This window comes from Canis aureus, chromosome 4 (assembly GCF_053574225.1).
Source record: "Canis aureus isolate CA01 chromosome 4, VMU_Caureus_v.1.0, whole genome shotgun sequence".
Classification (NCBI taxonomy): Eukaryota; Metazoa; Chordata; class Mammalia; order Carnivora; family Canidae; genus Canis; species Canis aureus.
The window spans coordinates 13,648,273-13,670,068 of NC_135614.1; the positions used below are offsets into that span (position 1 = coordinate 13,648,273).

Below are 21,796 nucleotides of genomic sequence, written 5' to 3' on the forward strand. Positions count from 1 at the left end.
AAATTTAACAAGCACAATGGAATTAAAACACAGAGATAATTATTGGCATACCTGAAGAGTTTCAAGTTCCAACCCCAAAAAAGGACTTTAAATGTATGCTCCTTAATGCATGATAACTCCACAAGGAGACGCAAAGTATGGGAAACTAGGTATGTAGATGAAGGGTAATAATTTTCATAGCATGTACACTTACACTAGAATTATTACATGCTAGTAAGTACATAACCATTATCAATTATGGGATAAGTTCCTAAATCATTTTGGGCTAACATATGACTCTTTGAGAAAAAAATTAAGCTTAGGGGAAAAATGAGCAGAAATTCTTTGATAAAAACAGTAAATTGAGAACTCTTTTTAAAAAATTATCTACTTTCATACTGCCATCTGCTGCTTACTTAGAGAAAAAAATCTTGATGTCAGAGATTTAAAGCAGATTTTTAGAGCTAAAAGAGGCCTTGAAAGAGTCCAAACACTTCATTTTTAAAATGATAAAACTGGAATTCAGAATGACCCTGTAATTTGACTAAGAATCCATAGCCAATCAATGATAGGGGTAAAGGCAAAGTCAGCTTAGCATTTTTCCCAACTGAGAAGTATTTCATTTGACATCTTAATTATTTCCTAAAAATCAAAATACTAGTAAAGAATTCCAATATACTTTTGTTAATATCTTACAGTTTAAGTAGTTCTGTGAATTGATGGCAGATGAAAATGTAACATTCATGCTCGTTTTGGTGTTTAAAATTTCAAAGCAAACTATTTTATTCTCATCCTCAGAACTAAAGTATCTCTAGATTCTATTTATGTAGATTTAGACCACAGCGGCCTCATATTTCATCAATAACAATTAGGGCAAAGTATAACTGGAATTGACCATTAAGTCACATCTGCAAGACATAACACATATACATGCTTATTAGCTCTAGCAATTTCAGGCAACTTTTCCAAGATGAGAAACCATAGAGTACTCCTCAGTACTGGATCAGTTTCAAGAGATAAATTCAATAAAAAGACGACTCTCAGAGGAGATTTCTTATAATGCTTCAGGTCTCATACTTTGCAGAAGGGGTCTTTGGAACAAGAGTTAGTTAACTCATAATATGAGCCAGTGATTCTACTTCTTGAAAGCTGTGAAATTTTAGACAGAAAGGAAGACAGAAAGCTTCATCTGGTGCCAGTTTTTTTTTTTTTTTTAACAAATAAAGTCTTTTTAAAAATGTAACAACCATCTATTATTGCTGCCATTTCTTTCAAGAGGAAGAAGGATTTTAATAAGGAAATAGTGAGAAAGATAGGACTTGACAATAAAATAAATGTAAGATAGTAAGAAGATAATAGGAACCTTATACACACACACACACACACACACACAGGATATCAGTGCCTTTATAATCATTTTACCTTCAGTGAAAATGTTTCTTGGAACTACAGTTGTATGTATATGGTGTTTGGGAGCCATTATTACCATTACTACATTCTGTTTGGGAGATTAATACTGACGGATTGGTTGAACTGAAAGTCCTTGGCTACCTGTTAAGTAGCAGAGCTGGCAGTCAGCACAGAAGAATGGTCTAAGGATGGAGATGGCAGTGTGGGGCACTGACAGGTGAACAGCTCTAACCTTCCTCACAAATGAGAGTCAGGGCTCTTAAAGATATTCTATTCTCCTGGCAACATTATTGGCACAACGGAGACACATTCACTCAAAAAAAAGTAAGAGCCCAGGGAGTAGCCCTACAAACCAAAGTCAGGAGCAAAGAAAGAAAGGAAGATAAGGATGGGATTACCTCAATCAATCGGATTTGCAGATGACTATTAACAAATTGCTTTATATTTTTTGCTTCATTTTGTGCTTATTGAGGTAATTTTCAGCAATGAGGGGAATAAAAAGGGAAATGAAAATGAAAATTCTAACTGAAAAATTGTTTTGTTGTTGTGATCATGGGTGAATTAAGAAAATGAGAAGAATGGGTTGTTATAAGGAAGTCAGAATGATCTCCAAGTAAGTGATGAAATTGTTTGCTTCAGCCTTCAGGGTAATTTAGGAAGAAATAACAGAGCTAAAGTTTTGCTGGCTGTTAAAATTAGCACGGAAGAAGAATCCTCTTCTTAAAATTTAAAAGTATGTTAGTAACATTATATTTAAGTCTGCATCAATCAAACAAAAGACTAAACATTTGACCACTGTCATTCCTTCACTATTTAACAAGTGTCCACTGGAGTAACACTACACATTAGAAATACAAGAAGTCACACATATGAGCCACATATGGAATTCTAAACTACCTAGTAGGCATGTTAGAAAAGTAAAAAGAGGCGAAATTAATTTTAGTAATACATTTTATCTAATCCAATACATCTAAAACATTATCATTTCAGTATCATTAATGAGACATTTATATTCTTTTGTTTTGTGGTAAGCTTTGAAATCCAGTGTGAATTTGTTACACTTATAGCACATCTCAGCTTGAACTAGTCACATTTCAAATGCTCAATAACCACATGTGGCTGGTGACTGCTGTGCTGGACAGCACAGCACTGGAGTCTCATATTATGATAGAAGACACAGAGAGAAATACACACAATCCAAGACCTACACCAGAAGACAAAATAAACACACAAGAGTTAAATTAAAATCCAAAGTCACAGACAAGAGGCACCCAAAGAAAGGTTTCATATGTTTTGGGATTTCAGAAAAGAGAGAGCACCTTGGGCCAAAAAACTGAGCCTTGCACTGGGCCATAAAGTATGGTTTTATCAACAAAAGGGATGAAAATGCTAAATGGAGGAAATAGAAACACAATGTGGTTTTCCACTTTCTCATTATTATAAGATAGCTTTGGGAAAGAAATCATGCCCTTTGGGAAATAAATCAACTTCCATACACTTAGCTCTCCTAAACAGTTTCAGAATCCTAAGAGTGGTAGGATGGCCAGGCCTACAGCACTGAAGCCATAAATAGGCTGACTCATAAATAGAGTGAGAAATAAAATAGAGCAGTAACCATGCTGTATTAACTGTAGCATAGCAAGAATTTCCTAATAGAGCAGATGACTGGGTCATGAGAGACTTATCCCTCTACCCACAATGCAGGCAGCCCAGCAAGTTTTTAGAGGTTTCTCACCCGTTGTTCCTGCTGAGACCAGAAATTCAAATTCATCTCCCTAAAGGAAAAGAAAGGCACTAAGGAGCCAAACCCAATCAAATCCTTGATCTCGTGCAGAGTGACTGCCTTGCTTGTTGATTGGTTTGGTGATATACAGAGAGTACAGAAAGCTAATTCAAAAATCCAGAGTTATTCTCACCAATCCTGGAAATGCCTAGCATACTGGGAACTAGCCAATGCAACAGAATTCTTGTAGGAGGCAGAAATTCAGTCCTCCTTGAAGGAGTTAACAGAGCTTGGGAATAAAATCATCCAGATAATCCTCAAATGCTACTCTGTCAGCAGTCACAACTCATTCAGCAAGCCCAAATGGCTATACTGACTTACTATATTAATCTGAGGATAGATTTACTGACTCATTATCAATCTGCAGGTCTGTGGAGGAATTAAGGAGAAAAGGGAGGAGAGACTGTTAAATCTGCTTAGAGTACAAAAATACAGAACAAAAGGTCTCCCTGCTGTTTCAGCAACTCTGTTGTCTGAAAAACGGCCCCACCCTTCTTAAATTTGAAAAATGACGTCTAACCAAGAAGCACTTTAGCTCATCTGAAACCAATGCAGAGCCATGATCCTCCTTGAGTTAAGTTCATCTCTCCTCCATCAGTCACGTTTCAGGCAGAGAAACAGAACCAGAAGATACGTGTGAAGAGAGATTTATTGCAAAGAACTGGCTTATGCAATTGTGAGACCTGGCTGGGCAAGTACGAAACCCCTAGGGCAGGCCATCAGGGAGGACAGGTTGGAACTCTTTGGCAAAGGTGGAAGCTATCATTCGAAGATGGTATTTCTTCTTCTGGAAAAAATCATTTCTGTTCCTAAATCTTTTTAATGGATTGATGTTTCAATCCATTAAAATTTGGGTGCTGAGACATTCACCCAAATTATCTAGAATAGTCTCCCTTCCTTAAAGTCAGTTGATTATGGACTTTGAGCACATCTATAGAATACCTTTACAGAAACACACTATTGCTTGATTAACTAGGGAAATACAGCCTAACCAGGTTAACATTGACCATCACATCTCCCAATGCACTGCTTCCTTCTGCAACCAGATTTATTCTACCAGAATGCATCAGAGCAGTGCAGGCTCCAAGAATCTGCATAGAGGGAATCCATATGGATGGCTTTCTCCTTCAACGGTCCACCATGTACAGCCCATCCTCCCATCTGGCCCACCTCACAACCAATCTATATAAAACTCCAGACACTGCTTTGCCCTTGCATTTTTGAAGTCTCAAATTAGTAAGCTTTTTTTCTGTCTCCTCCCTGAAACTAAAATCTCTTATAAGCACAAAAAATGTCTTCTGTCTTGGAATCACGAGCACAGAGGAGACTCTATGGATGTATGTAATGGAAGTGAGCTCACTTACTATGTGTAACCCAAATTCCCAGCATTATTTATCCCAAGGATCACCTGGACAAGCAAATAATTCAGACAAGAGGAAGAAGTATTTTCTCCTCAATTATTCAAGTTTCAAAGAGAAGGAATGAAAAATTAAGATTATGAAGAATGTAAAGAAGTACATGTCTTGCATTGTTCTACTGTGCTACTGTGAGCTACTGTCCAAGTCTAATTTTGCCAGAGAAAAGGGGTGGGCCTTAAACTTTGAGATGCTTGGGGACAATCTTACCAAGTTCTAGTTCTCCCTTCAGCCCATCGCCCCAGAAATATCTTTGTCATTCATTCTGAAGGGTCCCTTTCTTTTGCAGATTCCACAGTTTGGTTGGAACTGCTTGGGAAAGTGATTTTACTTTATTGTGGCTGATTCTTGTTCTCAAATAGCTAATGTTTGTGGAGCACTCACCATATACCAAGCACCATCTCAATTATTCTATACAACAATCATATTAGGTAGTACTTTTATTGTCCCCAATTTAAAAATGAAGAAACAGGCTTAACGGGTTAGAGAAACTGGAGCTTGGGTGTCACTATTCCTCTTAGAGAATGGACTTTATCTTGGGCTTCATCTTCATGTGGGCATCTTGGCCCCTAAAACTTAAGGACAATAATGCCTACTTCAGGGCATTGTTGGGAGGATCAATTAAGATCAAGTATGTGAAAGTGGCTGGTATTGAGCCAGGCACAGAAGGGGCTCTTAGTGAACTGGAGGGACAAGCAAATGTAAGCTGCTTAGCAGAGGTACTTATTCTTCTGGGTCTACCTCAGTTATAAAGCCCCAGGAGCTGGACTGTAGAAGAGCTGTATTGTAGAAGAGACCTACTATGTCTTCTCTGGACAAAACTGAGTAAAGACAATAACTCATGTACTAGAAATATTATGGCCTACTTGCATCATAATCATCTGGGGAGCTAGTTAAAATGAATACACCCATCCTCACCCCCCATCTCCACCCCACTGCACTGATAGGTAGGAAAGTGCTTTTTTAGACAAACTTGAGTAATTCATATATACTCCTGAATTTAAGAGTAAATATACACAAACACACATATACACACATACATATATATGTGTGCATATATGTATGTATATATGTAAAGTCCATCTTTATCCCAAAAAAGTATGAATATAACTATATATACACAAATATAAATTATATTTTTTATCAAAAAACATGCAAAGAAGTCCATTTATGTGTGTTTTTTTCACCAAATCAGAATCAGTTGGCACTATTTTTCATGTTTTACATGGCATATGCACTGCTACAACCAAGCAGAAACCCTACAGTAGCTCCCTTTACAAATAAGTGAAGGCAAATCATACATTAGAGAATTATCGAAAACTGCAAGATTGAAATCTAAGTTAAGAGGGTTTAAGCCAGTGGTAGTTCCCATCTGAAAATCACTTCTCAGGTTATAAAAATTCACATATGTGGGCCCTATCATAGACTGACTGAATTAGAATGTCTGGGGGTCGAATAAAGGCCTTTATATGCTAAACCATTTCTATAGATGATTCTAGCTACCTCCCTGGTTAGGAACTGCTGATAACCATTTGGGTCACCAAAATAAGCTATACTTTTCCCATTTTCAAGGTAGTACTAATATGTTTGTTTCTCTGTACAACAAAGTTGTTAACAAAGGGCTGACATGGTTCACATGCTGTTAGACACCTCTTGCTAATACTTCACTAGCATGGTTTCCAGGCTTGTCCTTTAATTTATGTTATGAAGAGACGGGGAGGCCAATATCATGCATGTTCAGTGAATATCAACTAAAGTGCTCACACCTGTGCACATACACACACCTATCAGGGGTCGCTCTTCAGCCATTATATTTTTCCTACCACTCCCTCATTCATAAACACTCTGGTCTCTTTATTCCATGTTCACTTTCAAAGGGTATGACCAGCTGGTCCAAGTGCCTCCTAATCTAGCTAATGACCTTGAGATGAAGTGAAGTGGGACTTACACAAGGTATCTCAGCTAAGTAGTCTTAGCATCAGGATTTGAACTAGCCATTGACTTCAATCCAATGCTCCCTCCCCACCCCAATACTTGTTCTCTCCCCTGAACATTGGAGGGATGCTCTATTTCCACAGCTCCTACAAGCAAGCCTGGCTTTGTAGGCTTAAGCCTACTCTGGCCTCACAGAGCACAGCTCTTAGAAGGGTCATGCACTTGATTTACTGCTCTGCTGTTGCTGTCTTACAATTCTTAACAAGAGGTCTTGCATTTTATCTTGTACTGGAGCCTGCAAATTATGTAGCTGGACCTCCTAAAAGCTAAGGGGCCCACTCATGACCCTTGAAGCAGAGGGAGCTTGGGGAAAGTGTAGAGCTGCAGTTCAGAGTCTCAGCCTGAGTTCTGCCCCAGCCATCCCTAAAGAGCTCTCAGCTTCTCTGAACCCTCAACTTCTACCTGGACAGACTTAGTGAAAAAATTTGTTCTCTGAGTGTGTGCTGAGACATCATTTCCATTACCCTTGACCCCTGCTGGAAGACAAAGTAATGACACTTTTGTTTTACTTAGTATTCGGTAATAGAAATGTAACTAATTGGAGAACATCAAAAAATTCTGTCCTCCTCATACCAGATCATTTTCTAGAAATCAATACTTGCAAACCCCTATATTAACAAATCACATATCATCCATTTGTACTTTGACAGCGTTGCAAACAATCCACATTTTGAAAAACTCTTTCAAAAAATCTTGAGCAAACTCTTCCTGTTTCTCATAAGTTCATAATGATAGTATTATTTTCATTTGTTTAGTTATGTTTAGTTATCTTATCTGGCATGGCCAGATGATCCAGCATTGGTTTTCAAGTCTTGCTTTTAATTTAAACAAGGTAATACATTAGTTGGAAGCAAATGTTTTGTTTTGTTTAAAGAAATTCTCTTTAGTGATATTCAGGAGGAGGTATGGCTAATGCATTTTGTTTTCATGAAATCATTTCAAAGCTGAAAATTACTTTACAAAGCACCACATTCAATGTCCTTATTTTCTCCTTATATACCCACAGAATAGAGATTGTGATTTACTCATGAACCATGTCATAGCACACAGAAAGAGACCCCAGGGCTACTGATCCCAAACCATTTTAGCACATCTGTGCTTAAATAGTTCCAAGTAAATTAGATGACCACTAAATATTGCTGCAGAGTTCAAACTATTACTTCAGAAACTAAAGTGCCATATGATTTTTATCCTTTAAAGGTAAACAAAAACCCTCCACTGTTCTTTCTAAAGATGACAGGAGTCACTATTATATATAAATATTTATGAAGAACATTACTTTTGGAGACATTATGAGAAGTCTTTTGGAGACAAAATACCTCACATCTGTATCATATATAATACTATATTAAAATTCTGACCAACGTCACCAGTGTGAAATGGGACTTTCTTATGAAGGTGACACAAATGATGTTCATACAATTTGATCACAGTGTACCTAAATCTGAGAGGAGTAATTTTGAATCATACAGGAACTGCTTACAGGACTGCCTAACATCATACCGTCCTTTGGTCACCATCATTCACTGGACATGCTTGGATCTATGTCTTCATCTCCCTGTGTCATTCTTTCTGATGTGTGTCTTTCACTAAACTGTGAGTCTCTTAAGGACGGAAACAATGTGTTTACTGTTCATCTTTTTAATATCCAGCATCTAGCACACTGCCTGGCACATAATAGCAAAAAAATGAATAAATAAATGAATGAAGATCTCATGGAACTCTGTATTTTCACACAGATTTATTATAGAGAAAGGGACCATGATCTCAACGAAGGCAGGGAAATATGTTATACTTAAAAAATATCCTCCTATGCCTTGCACAACATTAGTTATGCAACAAATCTAATTAAATGATAAAGGGGTGAGAAGAAGCATAAATATATCCACTTACTTGCAAGCAAGCCAACTCCACTTGCAAGAGATCCGACCCAGGCTGTTTTTCCTTTCCCTTCACCAAAGGTGTCCAGCCATTCTATGTACAGGACTCCAACAGCCAATGGTGATCCATAACACAAAAACTGAGTGAAAAAGGAGACAAGCACAATCACCCAGCCCCATCCACCATCAGGTGACTTTTTAAATTCCATCGTAAGGTAAGATCGTGAGGTATTCCTCTATAGGTCCTAAGCAAAAACAAAAAGAAGAAAAGCATATTTAGAGCATGGTAGGGCACAGTATTTTGGATTAAAAATATCTCCTCCTAAATTAAATCATGAAAAGCTTCTCTAAAAATACACACGGAAAAGCATTAAATATCACTGACATAACAAGTAACTTTAAAATTTTTACTGATGATTTGAGTAGGGAATACATCCACATGGTTCAAAAAAAATTTTTTTTAATTATAAAAAGGCACAGAGTGAAAACTGTCCCCACTCACCAAGTTTGGTTTCTTGTCACATGTTGGCTTCCCCAGGAAGCAGACTCTTGTAAGAAGGAGGTTTTTTATAACAGGCAGGAGAGGAAAAAGGTAAGCTGACATGTAGTGTCAAGAAACAGAACTTTTGTTTAAGATTTTATTTATTTATTCATGAGAGACACAGATTGAGAGGCAGAGACAAAGGCAGAGGGAGAAGCAGACTCCTGCAGGGAGCTCAATGTGGAACTCGATCCCAGGACTCAAGAATCATGACCTGAGCCAAAAGGCAGACGCTCAACCACTGAGCCATCCAGGTGCACCTAGAAAGGGAACTTCTAAAGCTGAGATGACCCTTCAGAGTTGCCCTGAGTTAGGCATGGAGAGTTGACCCATCATATCCCCATGTTGATCATTCACCAGATTCAGGCCATCCAGGAAGAGGGCGTGACCTTAGGTGAGGGGACTCCCTTCAAAGGAGTCAGTCATTCCCTTAGGGCTGTCAACTGAAGGCACCCTGCTGGCAGTACTCTTAGCAGCTGGGGCAAGGAATATCTCATTCACAGAGGGAGTCTGGACAGGAATTGGCAGCATATGACAATGTCCACCAATTTGAGTATCCTTCCAGATTTTCTTCATGAATATACAAGGAAAACCAAGCAAATGTTCTTAGATTTTCCTCTTTTTCAACAAAAAGTAGCATATTGTACATTCTATTCCAGACCTTGTCGCATGCACGTAACATCCCCAAGATTTTTCCCTATCAATATATAGACAGCATCCTTAGTCTTTTTTTCTTAATAAGCATAAAGTATCTCACCAGATGGCTACACACTTGTTTATTTACCGAATAGGCAAACAATACACAGCCTTTTAGTCTCTTTAGGTGTTTGGCTATTGCTATATGATATATAATATATATATCATAATATATTATAATATATTATCTAGTTTATTAGCTATCATCTAGTTCAAAAATGAAAAAGAAGGCTGAAAGCTATACAGCCCACACCTATCTATTTCCCACCTAACTCCCATATCCTCCTCAGGAAAACAATGCTTCTGGTTTCCTTTACATTCTTCCAGAGTTTGCTTATGCATATATTGCTAACTCAAATATAGATTTCCTCTATTTTTTACTCAGAAAAATAGTATGATATACATACATTATATATATATATACACACACACACACATATTTGTATATGTCTTGCTTTTTTTTCACTTGACAAATATCCTGAAGATCTTTACCATCAATGCACAGCGACCTTCCTTATTTTCTTCTTCATGCTGCACTATGTTTCAGTATAGGACTTTCTCTTAATTCAACCAGCTCCCTGTGACTTACAATGAAAACACTGCAGTGAATAACCTTACATATACATATATCTTTCTGCATATATGCATATCTGTTAGGTAAAACCCAAAAGAGGAACTGCTGAGTCAAAAGGCATGTACACTGTAATTGTAACCAGCATTATGAAATTGGCTTCAAGGGATTAAACCAATTTATATTTTCCCCAGCAATATGGGATGTGTCATAAAACTTTTGGGTTTTTGCTGGCATGGTAACTGTAAAACAGTATTTGAGTATAGATTTATAGTGTATTTTTCAGCATTCCTTGAATGTTGTGTTCCTTTCATAGATGAAAAGTCATTTGTAATTCCTATCTAATTCTCGGGTATATATACATAGGTGTATTTCTGAATTTTCCATTCTGGTCCATTGATCTCTCTATTCACTCACCATTTCCACATTAGTTTAATTACAAATTTAACTGTTCCGTGAGTTAAATTTGTAAGTGGATTTAAGGCAATTTGATCCTTTTATGATGTTGAATCTTTCTATCAAAAACATAGTGTGCCTTTGCATTTGTTTAAGTCTACTATTGTGTTCTTAATGTTAAAATTTTCCCTAACATTTCTTTTTAAGTATTCTATTCTTTTTGCTAATATTATAATTGGGGTTATTTCTTTGTGTATGTAAAAGTTATTGATGTCTATATGTTAATTTTGTGTCCCACTACCTTACTAAATTCTCTTGTTTGCTGTAGATTTTTGGATGATTCTCTTGAGTATATACAATATATAATACAATAAAGCTACACAATCATCTACAAATAGTGATAGTTTTACATTTTTATTTTGAATATTTATACTTCAGATTTCCTACTTTTGCCTTTGCATCGAACAGGGTATAAAGAATAATGTTAAATAATAGGTAAGGTTTATGTCTTTGGTTCCTAACTTAGTTGGAACACTATCAAATGCCAAGGTTCTGTCTCTGGGGCTTAGATCAATTTATTTCACAAAGTTAAGAAAACATTTATATGTCTCTATTTTTGAGTATTCTTATAAAGAATGCTTACTATATTTTATCAAATGCATTTCTGGCGCAGAAGATGATTAAGATTTTTTCCATATAACTTTTAATGTAATAAAATCTGTATTTTCTACTATTGAACCATCCTTGAATTATTGCATTAAATCATCCTTGGTTCTTGCACTATTTTGATTATCTCAGCCTCTTTGGGGGAAAAGGGAAGGATTTAAATTGATAAGTGATATTTGTCTTTTTTGGTTTTAACTTTTACTAAGTTGTGGTATCAAAATGATATTTTAAAAGAATTTGAAAATACTACTTTCAAAGTTCAAAAACAGTTTACATGGCAATGGATTTGGAGGCCCAAGCCTTGATCTCCCAACAAGTCTTCCCACTTAATCCATACCTCCTATGTCTCTGCACTATGTCAGGTTTACAATTAGTTTCGACAGAGTCTTCTTTGACCACAGATTTTTCTAAGCCATTCCCTTGGCTGTGATTTCATCAGATAATAGCTAACAACAGTGGAAATCATCATCCATCCATTCATGCACATCCCTAATTAGATAATGGAACATTTGGTTACCTTAAGAGAATACAGTTACATCCATCAATTTATCTGGGGTTCAGTGAATTTCTTCACTTGGACATTCAGAACACTAGGCAGAAATCACTTCACCACCTGCCACAGGCCTTTGTATAAATCAACTTTCAGTATTTCATAACTGAAAACTGGAAGATGTTACAATTTGTACATAAAACTGTAGAGTCTAAAAGCCAATCTCTTAGACCAAAAGATTGTGTTAGTAGACAGAATACTACAAACTTCCAAATGTCTAAATTCTTTGAAATAATTAGATATGTCCCTTCATCAGAAATTAACTCCCTCTAGTACTTACTGTGCTGTAAAAGCAAGCAATGTAATTCTGGTCCTTCTAATGACAATTTGGTACTCTGTAATTTTTCTTGTTCAAAATCCCTTTTAAAGAAAATATAATCTTGATTTCCTAAACTAAATAATATATGATAGCAATGGCCAAACATCTAAAAAGACTAAAAGGCTGTATAAGAACAAATGCATATGAGACTGTCCTTCATTTAAATCTTCAAATTATAGCACTTCAAGAAAAGCACACAATTACATAGGCAAAGCACCAGAATCATGAAGAAAGTCAGTATTTTCTGGAGGGTGGGGGTTGTGAATGGGTGAGGAGTATCTCCCCTGCCAGTTTGCAGACCTAAGTAGACAGAAATGCCTTTATACATAAAATACCTTGGCCTTGATTTACTTTGCCTTGCCTTGGGTGACATTTCAACACATAGGACAAGAGCCAGAGAATTCTTCTCACAGTAAATATTTGGGAGAACAACCTTTGAAATACAAAGCTCCCGTTAATATCAACTCTGACTAGAAAGACAAGTTTTTATAGAGTTGGCTAACAGCTTCTGACCTTTAATTGTCTCATCGTTTGATATACATGTAGTCTCAACAAAACATGGTGGAAAATACCATTTTGTGATTTCTTGTTTTCTATCAGTATAATGAGTGCCTTTCTCCTAGTTTCCTTTATTCCTTAGGTGCTAATTCTCTGAGATTATATATGCAAGGTGACTTCACAAATAGACTAATCTTCATTTTTCCTCCTTTTGCAATGGTTTCCAGCTTCCCTTGGGGGACTTGGGTCATGTTTATGGGTAGACAGTTGGTAGGACTATTGATCAAGATTCCTTGATCTTGACCCATAGTGTAGTACTTGACCCACACAAGGCCAGCAGGACCTCTCTCCCAGGATTCTGAATTTTAAGAAAACTGCCATAAGGAATAAAAGAATAGATATTTATTGATACCAAAGGTCGTACATTTTGAAGAGACTCTCTGGCAGTTCCTACTACCTTACTACCTAGGGGATATCCCAAATTTGTTTCTCCAGCCTTTCATTTCACTCTAAGAGCAAACCCAATTAGCTGGTTAAGTTAGCTGTTATTTGTTTCTTTTCCTTGGAACAGAATTAACAAATTTGAGTGTGCAGTAATTTCAAGTTGATTATTTTACCTTTCTATACCCCACTTTGTTCCATTTGGGCTAAAGGGTAAATTTAGGAATATAATCTGTGACCACATAATATAAGAAATATAGATATGCCATATTTTTTCTCTGAAATTTCTAATTATCCTTTCTTTGTATCTTATGATCCCAATATGGTAAAAAAAAAAAAAAAAACTCTTCTCTTCCATTCTTTTAAGTAAAAACTTCTAATTAACTGAAATATCCACTAAGCACACTTATTTTAATATTTACAAAAATACAGTATTATAAAAGTTATCTTTATTCAACAAGTTTTTGGTCACTTACAAATTAAATTATATTGCACTAGATACCAGGGGAAGTCAAAAGAAGTATAAGACATGGCCTTTGCCCACTAAGACCTTATAATCCAGTGAGGGGTGTAAAATGGCATGGAATCTTTGAGTCCCAAAAAGGTGGCTGGTTTGGGAGTCAGAGGGAAATGAAAGCAGGAATGGAAGGCCTTATGAAGAAGTTTCGTCCTAAAGAACAATGGAGAGATTCAAGAAAGTGAGGGTCTGGCAGGAAAAACATGAATGTGGGTGTGGAATCAGGATAGGCCTACTAGGTTTGATGGAAAACAAAGAAGGTAGATCTTCGAGGGGTCACAGAGGAAAACAAGATTAGAAAGGTAGCACTCTCATTTGAAATTTAAGAAGAAAGTGTCTCAAGAAGCTATACTTATAACCCCAAGATAGTATTTTTTTCATATTTACATAATATATGCTGGCACTAATAATCCATTTATGTTATCTAAGTGATGAACTATTTTGTCCTAAAAAATAATAAGATCTATAAATATCAGAGAGTGCTCTTTTATTTGGAATAGTGTTCCATAAGTATATTCATAGTTTGGGGCTCTTATTCATATAACTGTATGAAGATAAGCTTCTATAAAATACATACATTGTAGTATTTTCTAGTACATTCTTTGACAATTTGGAATCTTTTTTAACCAAAGTGTTCACAAATCCAGACTATGAATGACAAGACACCTTATAAAACTCAAAATTACAAGCCATTTTGAGAAGACCATTTGAAGAGCACTGTAATTAGGGGCAGCTTGCTGTACTACAATTTAATGAAACATCACAAAATTAACGTTAACTTATACTTTAAGTGTACTTCTTGTTCTTAATTTAAATATTAAATAGGTTCTACATATTATAAACCTTGTTTGGAGTGGAGAGAGAGGGCAGTATGAAATACAACTAACCATAACATGATATTATTAGATTATCATAGTATAAAGGACAATATATCTCAATGCTAAAATTTGTTTTGTCAAGGAGCAATTATCAGATTATCATAATAAAAGGGACAGTATATCTCTTAATTCCAGAATTTGTTTTGTCAAAGGGCAAATTCCAAGATACTTTCTTTGGAAAATCAAAGGGACTCTTGATGAAAGTTGACATTTTACTCACGATGATTAAGCTCCAATATCTTAGATTGCATTTAGTTCTATTCAAATAATGCCAGTCCTTTGTTATTTCCTTAAGTCTACACCAGCAGAAAATGTCTGTTCTCCACGTATAGGATCCCAGAACTGCAAATTTGACATTTATGAACATTCACTGTTGACACGGAAGTTTTCTATCCCTGAAGTGTGTACATATGTGCTATACTGTTATTCACCAAATTGAGAGTGATTTACAATTGATCTTACTTTCAGTCCATGGTTCCTCTTGCCTTTGTTCCCCTCATAATAAACATTCTCTAATAAGACAATAATCATTCTCTAATAACCCCCTTTTGACTGTTACCTATATCTTACTAAAGAGTTCTAGATACATTTTTCACTCAAATCAAAGGATGTAAAAATAACTTTTAAAAAAAATCTCCATCACTGCCAAATTAGCTGGTGTTGAAGCATGTTTTTGTTATTTAGCTTATTGATTGATTTTCGGTTTTGTTTTTATTCTAATTAGGAGCCTAAGATCATGTGATACACCCTAGGAAAAGAAGTGGTTGATTCCAGATTGATTTTGTCTTGACCTGGTCATTCATCAGGTGTGTCAAAAGTCTAAATCATCCTGGGCTTTGAGTTCCTTCAGTTACACCGGTGCTACTCTTGTTAAATGAAAGGCTCTAAAACCACAGGCCAAGATGAGGCAAACTGAAACCCTGGCATGTCACTGGTGGGGATGAAAACACAGCAGTCACTCTGGAGAACAGTTTGATGGTGGGCATGAGCTCAGACTGTCAAGGGCACAAAGTTTCTTTTTGAAGTAATGAAAATCTTTTTAAATTATTTAAAAATATTTTAAAAGTAGATTATGGTACAGCTTGCACAACTCGAATAAAATCCATGGAAATGTACACACTCATAAGATGAACTTTATCATAGATTAATTATATCTCCACAAAGTGGAGATGTGTTAAACGTGTTACAGCACAACATGTTCGAAAGTTAGTGGATCTTATGGCTTCATTCTGACTCCAACGTCGTTAACAAGTTACAAACTACAGAGCAGACCTGCTCTGCCAGAAGCAGTTCTAGCATTGATAACTACTCTTTCCCGACCATGACTTTTGGCACTCCAAGCATCCATCATGAATTCTCCACCACCTCAGTTTGAGTCCAGGGATGCTGGAAATTAAGAAAAAAAAAAAAAAACTAGAGGGAATTCTAAAAAAATATATATATATGTGTGTGTGTGTGTGTGTGTGTGTGTGTGTGTAAACAAATCATTCTTTGGGTGTTTTAACAAAAATTAATATAAGCAAATAATTATTTGGAAATTCTAATAAAATATAGGTTAAAAATACCCTTTAGCATATACTGAGCTTCATAATTCAGATATAAGTTAATTAAATTCCACTTAATGGGAGGCAAGCACAAGAGAAGCAGTTCAGAAGTACAAGTAATTATGCCTGCCACTGGTGCTGGAGTCCGCCTCCACCACAGCCATGATCTCACTTCTACTTTCACTTTCCTATTTCTCAAGTAGCTTCATTCTATAATGTCTGAGAAGTAAAAAGTGCAACATGTGTAGTCATCAATTGCAAAAGAGTCAACATACTGATTTTTTATCATTTGGGAGTAGCATAGAGATTTAAAATAGTGTAAGTTCCCTCTGGGTCAATGATACAAACTTTCAAGTGAAGCTACTCCACTTGGTGATTCTATATTAGTGAACATAGTCACATTAACACCAATGTCAGTCCTTTAAAAGTAAACGTCACTGAATTAATTTTGTCACTTTCCAATGACATTTCATAATTAGTACAGTTTTGATTTCTCTTCTGAAGTAAAATAAACTTAGTTATAGATTAAGATCATTTTTAAAAGAAATGTCCTTCTAATAAACTATTAAAACTTTTTAAAATCATATTAAGATATTCTGATTTTATATAAATACACATTTCTATATCTACAATTCTGTAGTATTTTCTACAATATGACACAGCTATAAAAAGAAGTGAACTCCAAATAATAATTTTAGTATGACCATAAGTCCAATTGTGGTGGCCTTAAATGGACTATCTCAGAAGTTAAGAGAGAATTAAGCCATTTCAGACTTCTGGTATATTAAATATTGAAGAAAAAGAAGCTAAAATGAGGTTAGAAAGATATCTACTTGAAGTTTACACTTTAAAAATTAATGCTATCAGCCAAAAAAGTGCAAAAACCCAAATTCATCAACTGATGAATGGATGAATAAAATGTAGTCTAGCCACACAATGGAATATTACTCAGCAATAAAAAGGAATGAAGTGCTGCTGGTACATGTTCCAACATGATGAATCTTAAAAACATTATGCTAAACACAAAAGACCAAACACAAAAAAAAGCCAAACACAAAAGACCGCATATTACATGATTCTCATTTATATGAAACTTCCAGAATAGGCAATCTACAAAGACAGGAAACAGATCAGTGGTTGCCTAGGGCTAGGAGATTTGAGGAGAAACAGGAAGTGACTGCTGATGGGTATGAGGTTTCTTTCGGGCATGAGGAAAATATTTTAGAATTAGTTGTGATGATGGTTGCACAAGTCTGTGAATATACTGAAAACAATCAAACTTTAAACAGATGCATTATAGAGTAGTGGATTATATTTTAATAAATCTTATTAAATTAATGTAAACTCCAACTGTATATATTTGTCAAAATTCGTTATATTATACACTTATAATTATTGAATTTTACTGTATATAAATTATACCTCAATAAAGCTGACTTTACAAAGGGAAAAAAATTAATTCTACAAACACACACACAGTTACAATGACCAGATATGGGGCCTGATCTTACAATCTTTGTATGAGGTCTTTTAGCCATGGGAGGCCCCTCCTCCAGGCCAATAGTACTTCTCCTCAGCCATGTCCACACACACTGCCCCAACACACATGTCCAGACTTTTAACCTAGAAACAAGTTATACTAAGGAAATGAAGTCAGGAGATGATGAGTTGCTTATTTCGATGTGTAACTCCTCAAACAAAGAATTAACAGAAAGCAAAGCTGCTTTCTATTCAGGTGCAGGAATGACCACACATCATAAGAGAAGAATCTAAGCAATGAAAATGAAACATAAATTCAGGATTTCTGAAGTACATCAGTGGTGTTTGGATATTTTATGTATATACACCAAAAGGATGTAAAAAGAATGATGCGAAGCAAGTTAGCATTTTCAATTGTTTAATAGCTTCTTTTTATTCTTCTTAATTTTACCATAAAGATGGAGTAGAGAGGAAGAGGGAGATTTTTCTAGTAGGTGGTTCCAGAATTTTAGGAGCTTTGTTATAATATAATAAATAAATAAATAAATAAATAAATAAATAAATAAATAAATAAATAAATTGCATATATATTTTATATATATATATTTAGCTTCCAATTCAGTCTATGCTACTTACCATTTGTTCTTGAGCCAACTACTTAATGTCTCTGAACCACTTTTTTTGTCTTAAAATGGAACAACAGTGAATTTCAAGTGCAAAGCTCAGTGCCTAGCACACAGTAAAACATTTTAATAAATGTTAGCTATTACTTTAAAAATCATAAAGGATTTCTGGTAACTTGATAGCCTCTTTAAGGAGTAGGTACTAGTTACTCATGCCAGAGTTTTATAGCGACTAGTTACTGAATCATATTTAAACCTATGGTTTATAAAAGACTTTTTCATCTTTAGTTACTCCTTAATATTTAGAAAATTTAAACCAAGATCTGGATATTGCCAGATTCCAATTTGGGATAATTCAAAAATCATGTTTACTACCAGATTTGGTTTCCTTTTATTACAGGTTCAAGGCCTAAGAATTGTTAGTGCAATCTCAGAAATTATATTTTTTTAAAAAAATCACCCTGTGATTCTGACGGAGGTCATGCACAGATGCACTCTGAAAACAGCTGCCCAACCACAGTGGTTCTTGACGTTGACAACACTGGAATCATCTGGGGAGCCTAAAATATCCATGATGGAGGTCTCACCCCACACTGCTCTGGGATACAGCCTGACCCTCCTGTCAGTCTAATGTGCAGCTAGGGCTAAGAATCACTGTCCTTTAGGAGCAACAGCCTCTGACCAACTGTCACATCTCTCCCAGTGGAAAAGGGATACAGGCAAATGAGAGAAGGGGTTAAGAGTTGAGGATAAAAAGGGAGACTAGAGTATGTGAAAATTCTTACCTGAACCCATCCACCCCAGCGCAGCAGCCAGAATTTTGCTCTTCTTTTAGCTCAACCCTGTTGTCTGTAATATTGTGAAGGACAAAGCTTATTTACCCCCAGATCTCTATTGATCAAAAGTAAAAATTCCTATAGAAGTGATGACCATGATGAAGTTATTTTCTTGATTTTCTACGAAATGTTCGAGAAAATGCAAAAGGGGAACACTATCTCTGATACAAAATTTAAAAGATGATTACATCCATTTATCTGAAGATTTGCAAAAGCTTCTTTAATGAAAATAGGAGAAAATAGCGTCAGAAAGTGTATCAACTCAAAAAACTTCCAACATATTAATGCGTCCCAGTGAATTGGAAGGCTATAGACAAGTAAGCATCTCTCTCCAAAGAATCCTAACTTTACAAAACAAGAGAGCAGAATAATTGGACCTTCTCAGGAGAGCACAGCTTTTATTTTTCTAACCACCCCGAAGCACAGAGGGCAAACAAAGGAATGGATGGTTGCCCGCTCTCTCTTCATTTGTGACATTTGGCTCTGTCCCCACTGGTGGTGGCAATGCTATTAACCCCACACTTTGATGTGGCAACTCCCCAAAATCTGTTGGCTGGTTTCCGGCTGGAGAATGAGCAGAGTTCCACCCTTGTGGCTCCAGAGAGAGCAAGTACACATCATTGCCAGTCAGAAAAGAGAAAAGTTTTTTCCTCTCTTTCCCTTTGTCCACAATGGCCAAGCCTGGACACGTTACTTCTAGAGAGTCATTCAATCACCCATAATGCTATCCTACTGCTGTACAGGAGCCCAGGAAAAACCTGAGCAGAAGCAGCTCCATAAATCTCCAGGCAGTCAGTGCAAAAATGGTCACCCCACTTCTCTGGGTCCAAGTTACATGCCCCAACAGAGAGTATCTGCAGTCCTCAGCTCTGCAGTCCCCAACAGAGCAAGCATGTTGCGGCAGGTAAAACTCTGAGCAGATCATCATGATGATGATAATGCTGCTGCTGATGGTGATAATTATAATAAAGCTGTCAACATAATGATGGAGTCACTTATTAATTTGTTCAAATTAGCCAAGCAATCTCCCGGTTGGGGAAGGTAGGTGGAAAGAAACTGAGATCTTCTAGTAACAGTGTTATGTGGTCCCAAAAAATGATTAGTAGAATTTCCACGTTTCTGTTATGTCAAAAGCTATAGCTTCATACAAGTACATACACAGATATTTATATCTATAATACAGGAAGACATATATTCTAGAAAATTTAGCATAAGGAATAGGAGTGTGGTCTTGGGTCCTAGCCAATCTGGGTGTACATCTCATGTCTGATACTAGCTAAGAGTGTGACCTTCAGCAAGTTACTGCAATATCTCTGTGCCTCCATTTTTTCATCCCTAAAGGGAAGGAATGATATAGCACTTACATCTTCAGACTATTGTGATGATGAAATGAGCTCATTTATGTAAAGCACTTAGCAAAGTGCCTGGCATATTGTAATCTCAATGTAAATTATTATTTTTTATCCTATTAAATGCAACTGCTTGTCATAAAAATATTCTTTTTATATCTTGGCAGAGAGCCTCTCAAAATCTGAAAGTACTATCCCTACAAACACAGCTGGCCAGAACATTCATGACTGCTCTCCTTCTGTCACGACAGTGCGCATGTGCACGCATACACACACACACACACACACACACACACACTACCAAATTCCTCTCTGGAAAAAAAGGGATATGGAAATGACATTCTCAACATTTCATATAATTCCTGACAGTAAAAGAAAAGGTCAGCAAATGGGGAGAGGGGAGGTTCAGTGAGGAAAGAACACAAGGACAATGACCGTCTGCTCTTAGGTCACCAACTGTCAAGAAAAGACAGAAACAAAGAGGTGCTGAAGTCCAAATGAGGTTTGCTATCATTTCCTTTCTTTTGTTCTCTTTCTCCTTTTCATTTCCTTCCTTCCTTTTCTTCCCACCTCAGGAAGCCACACAGGTTTCCAGCACCCCCCACCCCCCCCACACACACACACAGTTGCGGTACAGTGAATAGGGTATTCGTGGGTAGAGTGGAGGTGAGCATTGACCACCAGAGTTGACGCAGGCTACAAGCAACTTTTATTTTTTTTATTTTTTTTGAGGAACCCATAAACATTTAATAAGGATTAATTAACAGATTCGGATATATATTCTTCAGTATCAGCTCCAGAGTAAGTTAGCACATAAACATTTTGAGACATGGCTCTCACCCACTGACCACACCAACCCTAATGACAGAGTTGATGTCTGAAACTAGATCCTGAAATAGAGAGTATTTTCCATTGATAAGATAGATTTAGCAGTGACTCATATTTTATGTCACGCTATCACTTTTGAATTCCTTTTATTTTTTTAAGTTTTTTTTATAAATTTATTTTTTATTGGTGTTCAATTTGCCAACATACAAGCGACTTTTAAATCAGCTACTTCGTCTCCTAAAGCGCTACATGAACTCATGCTCGTCTTTGTATTCTTAATGCCCCAGTTTTTTAACCTTTCCTCCTTTCTTCTTCCAAAGACTCTTAAGATCTGCCTTTCTAAACCAGTTCTCAGGAAAAGGTGGTAACTCCAATTGCATTGAATGGGCAAATGAAGAACCCCATTTTGAGGCTGTATATCCACTTGAGCTTATTTCTAATCATCAAAAGCATCCTAACCTTACTCAGCACATACATACCTAAGCACTTAGCACAGTAAGATGTGCAGGGGATTGCAAACCTGGCTACACCACAGAACCACCCTGGGAGCTTAAGAATGACCAGTGCTTGAGCCCACCTTGGAGCAATGAAAACAGGATCTC

At 36.3% G+C, this 21,796-nt stretch overlaps 1 protein-coding gene across 7 annotated transcripts in view; it reads right to left on the reverse strand.

Annotated features, from left to right (window-relative positions):
* The window catches only part of SLC16A9 (solute carrier family 16 member 9), a 58,925-nt gene that overhangs the window by 21,322 nt on the left and 15,807 nt on the right, over positions 1–21,796 (reverse strand). For all 7 annotated transcript variants that reach the window (XM_077894611.1, XM_077894605.1, XM_077894608.1 and 4 more), the window contains one exon: positions 8,476–8,707. In XM_077894611.1, coding sequence (XP_077750737.1) covers positions 8,476–8,671 — 196 coding nt within the window. In that variant the 5' untranslated portion in view covers positions 8,672–8,707. The remainder of the gene's footprint in view (positions 1–8,475; positions 8,708–21,796) is intronic.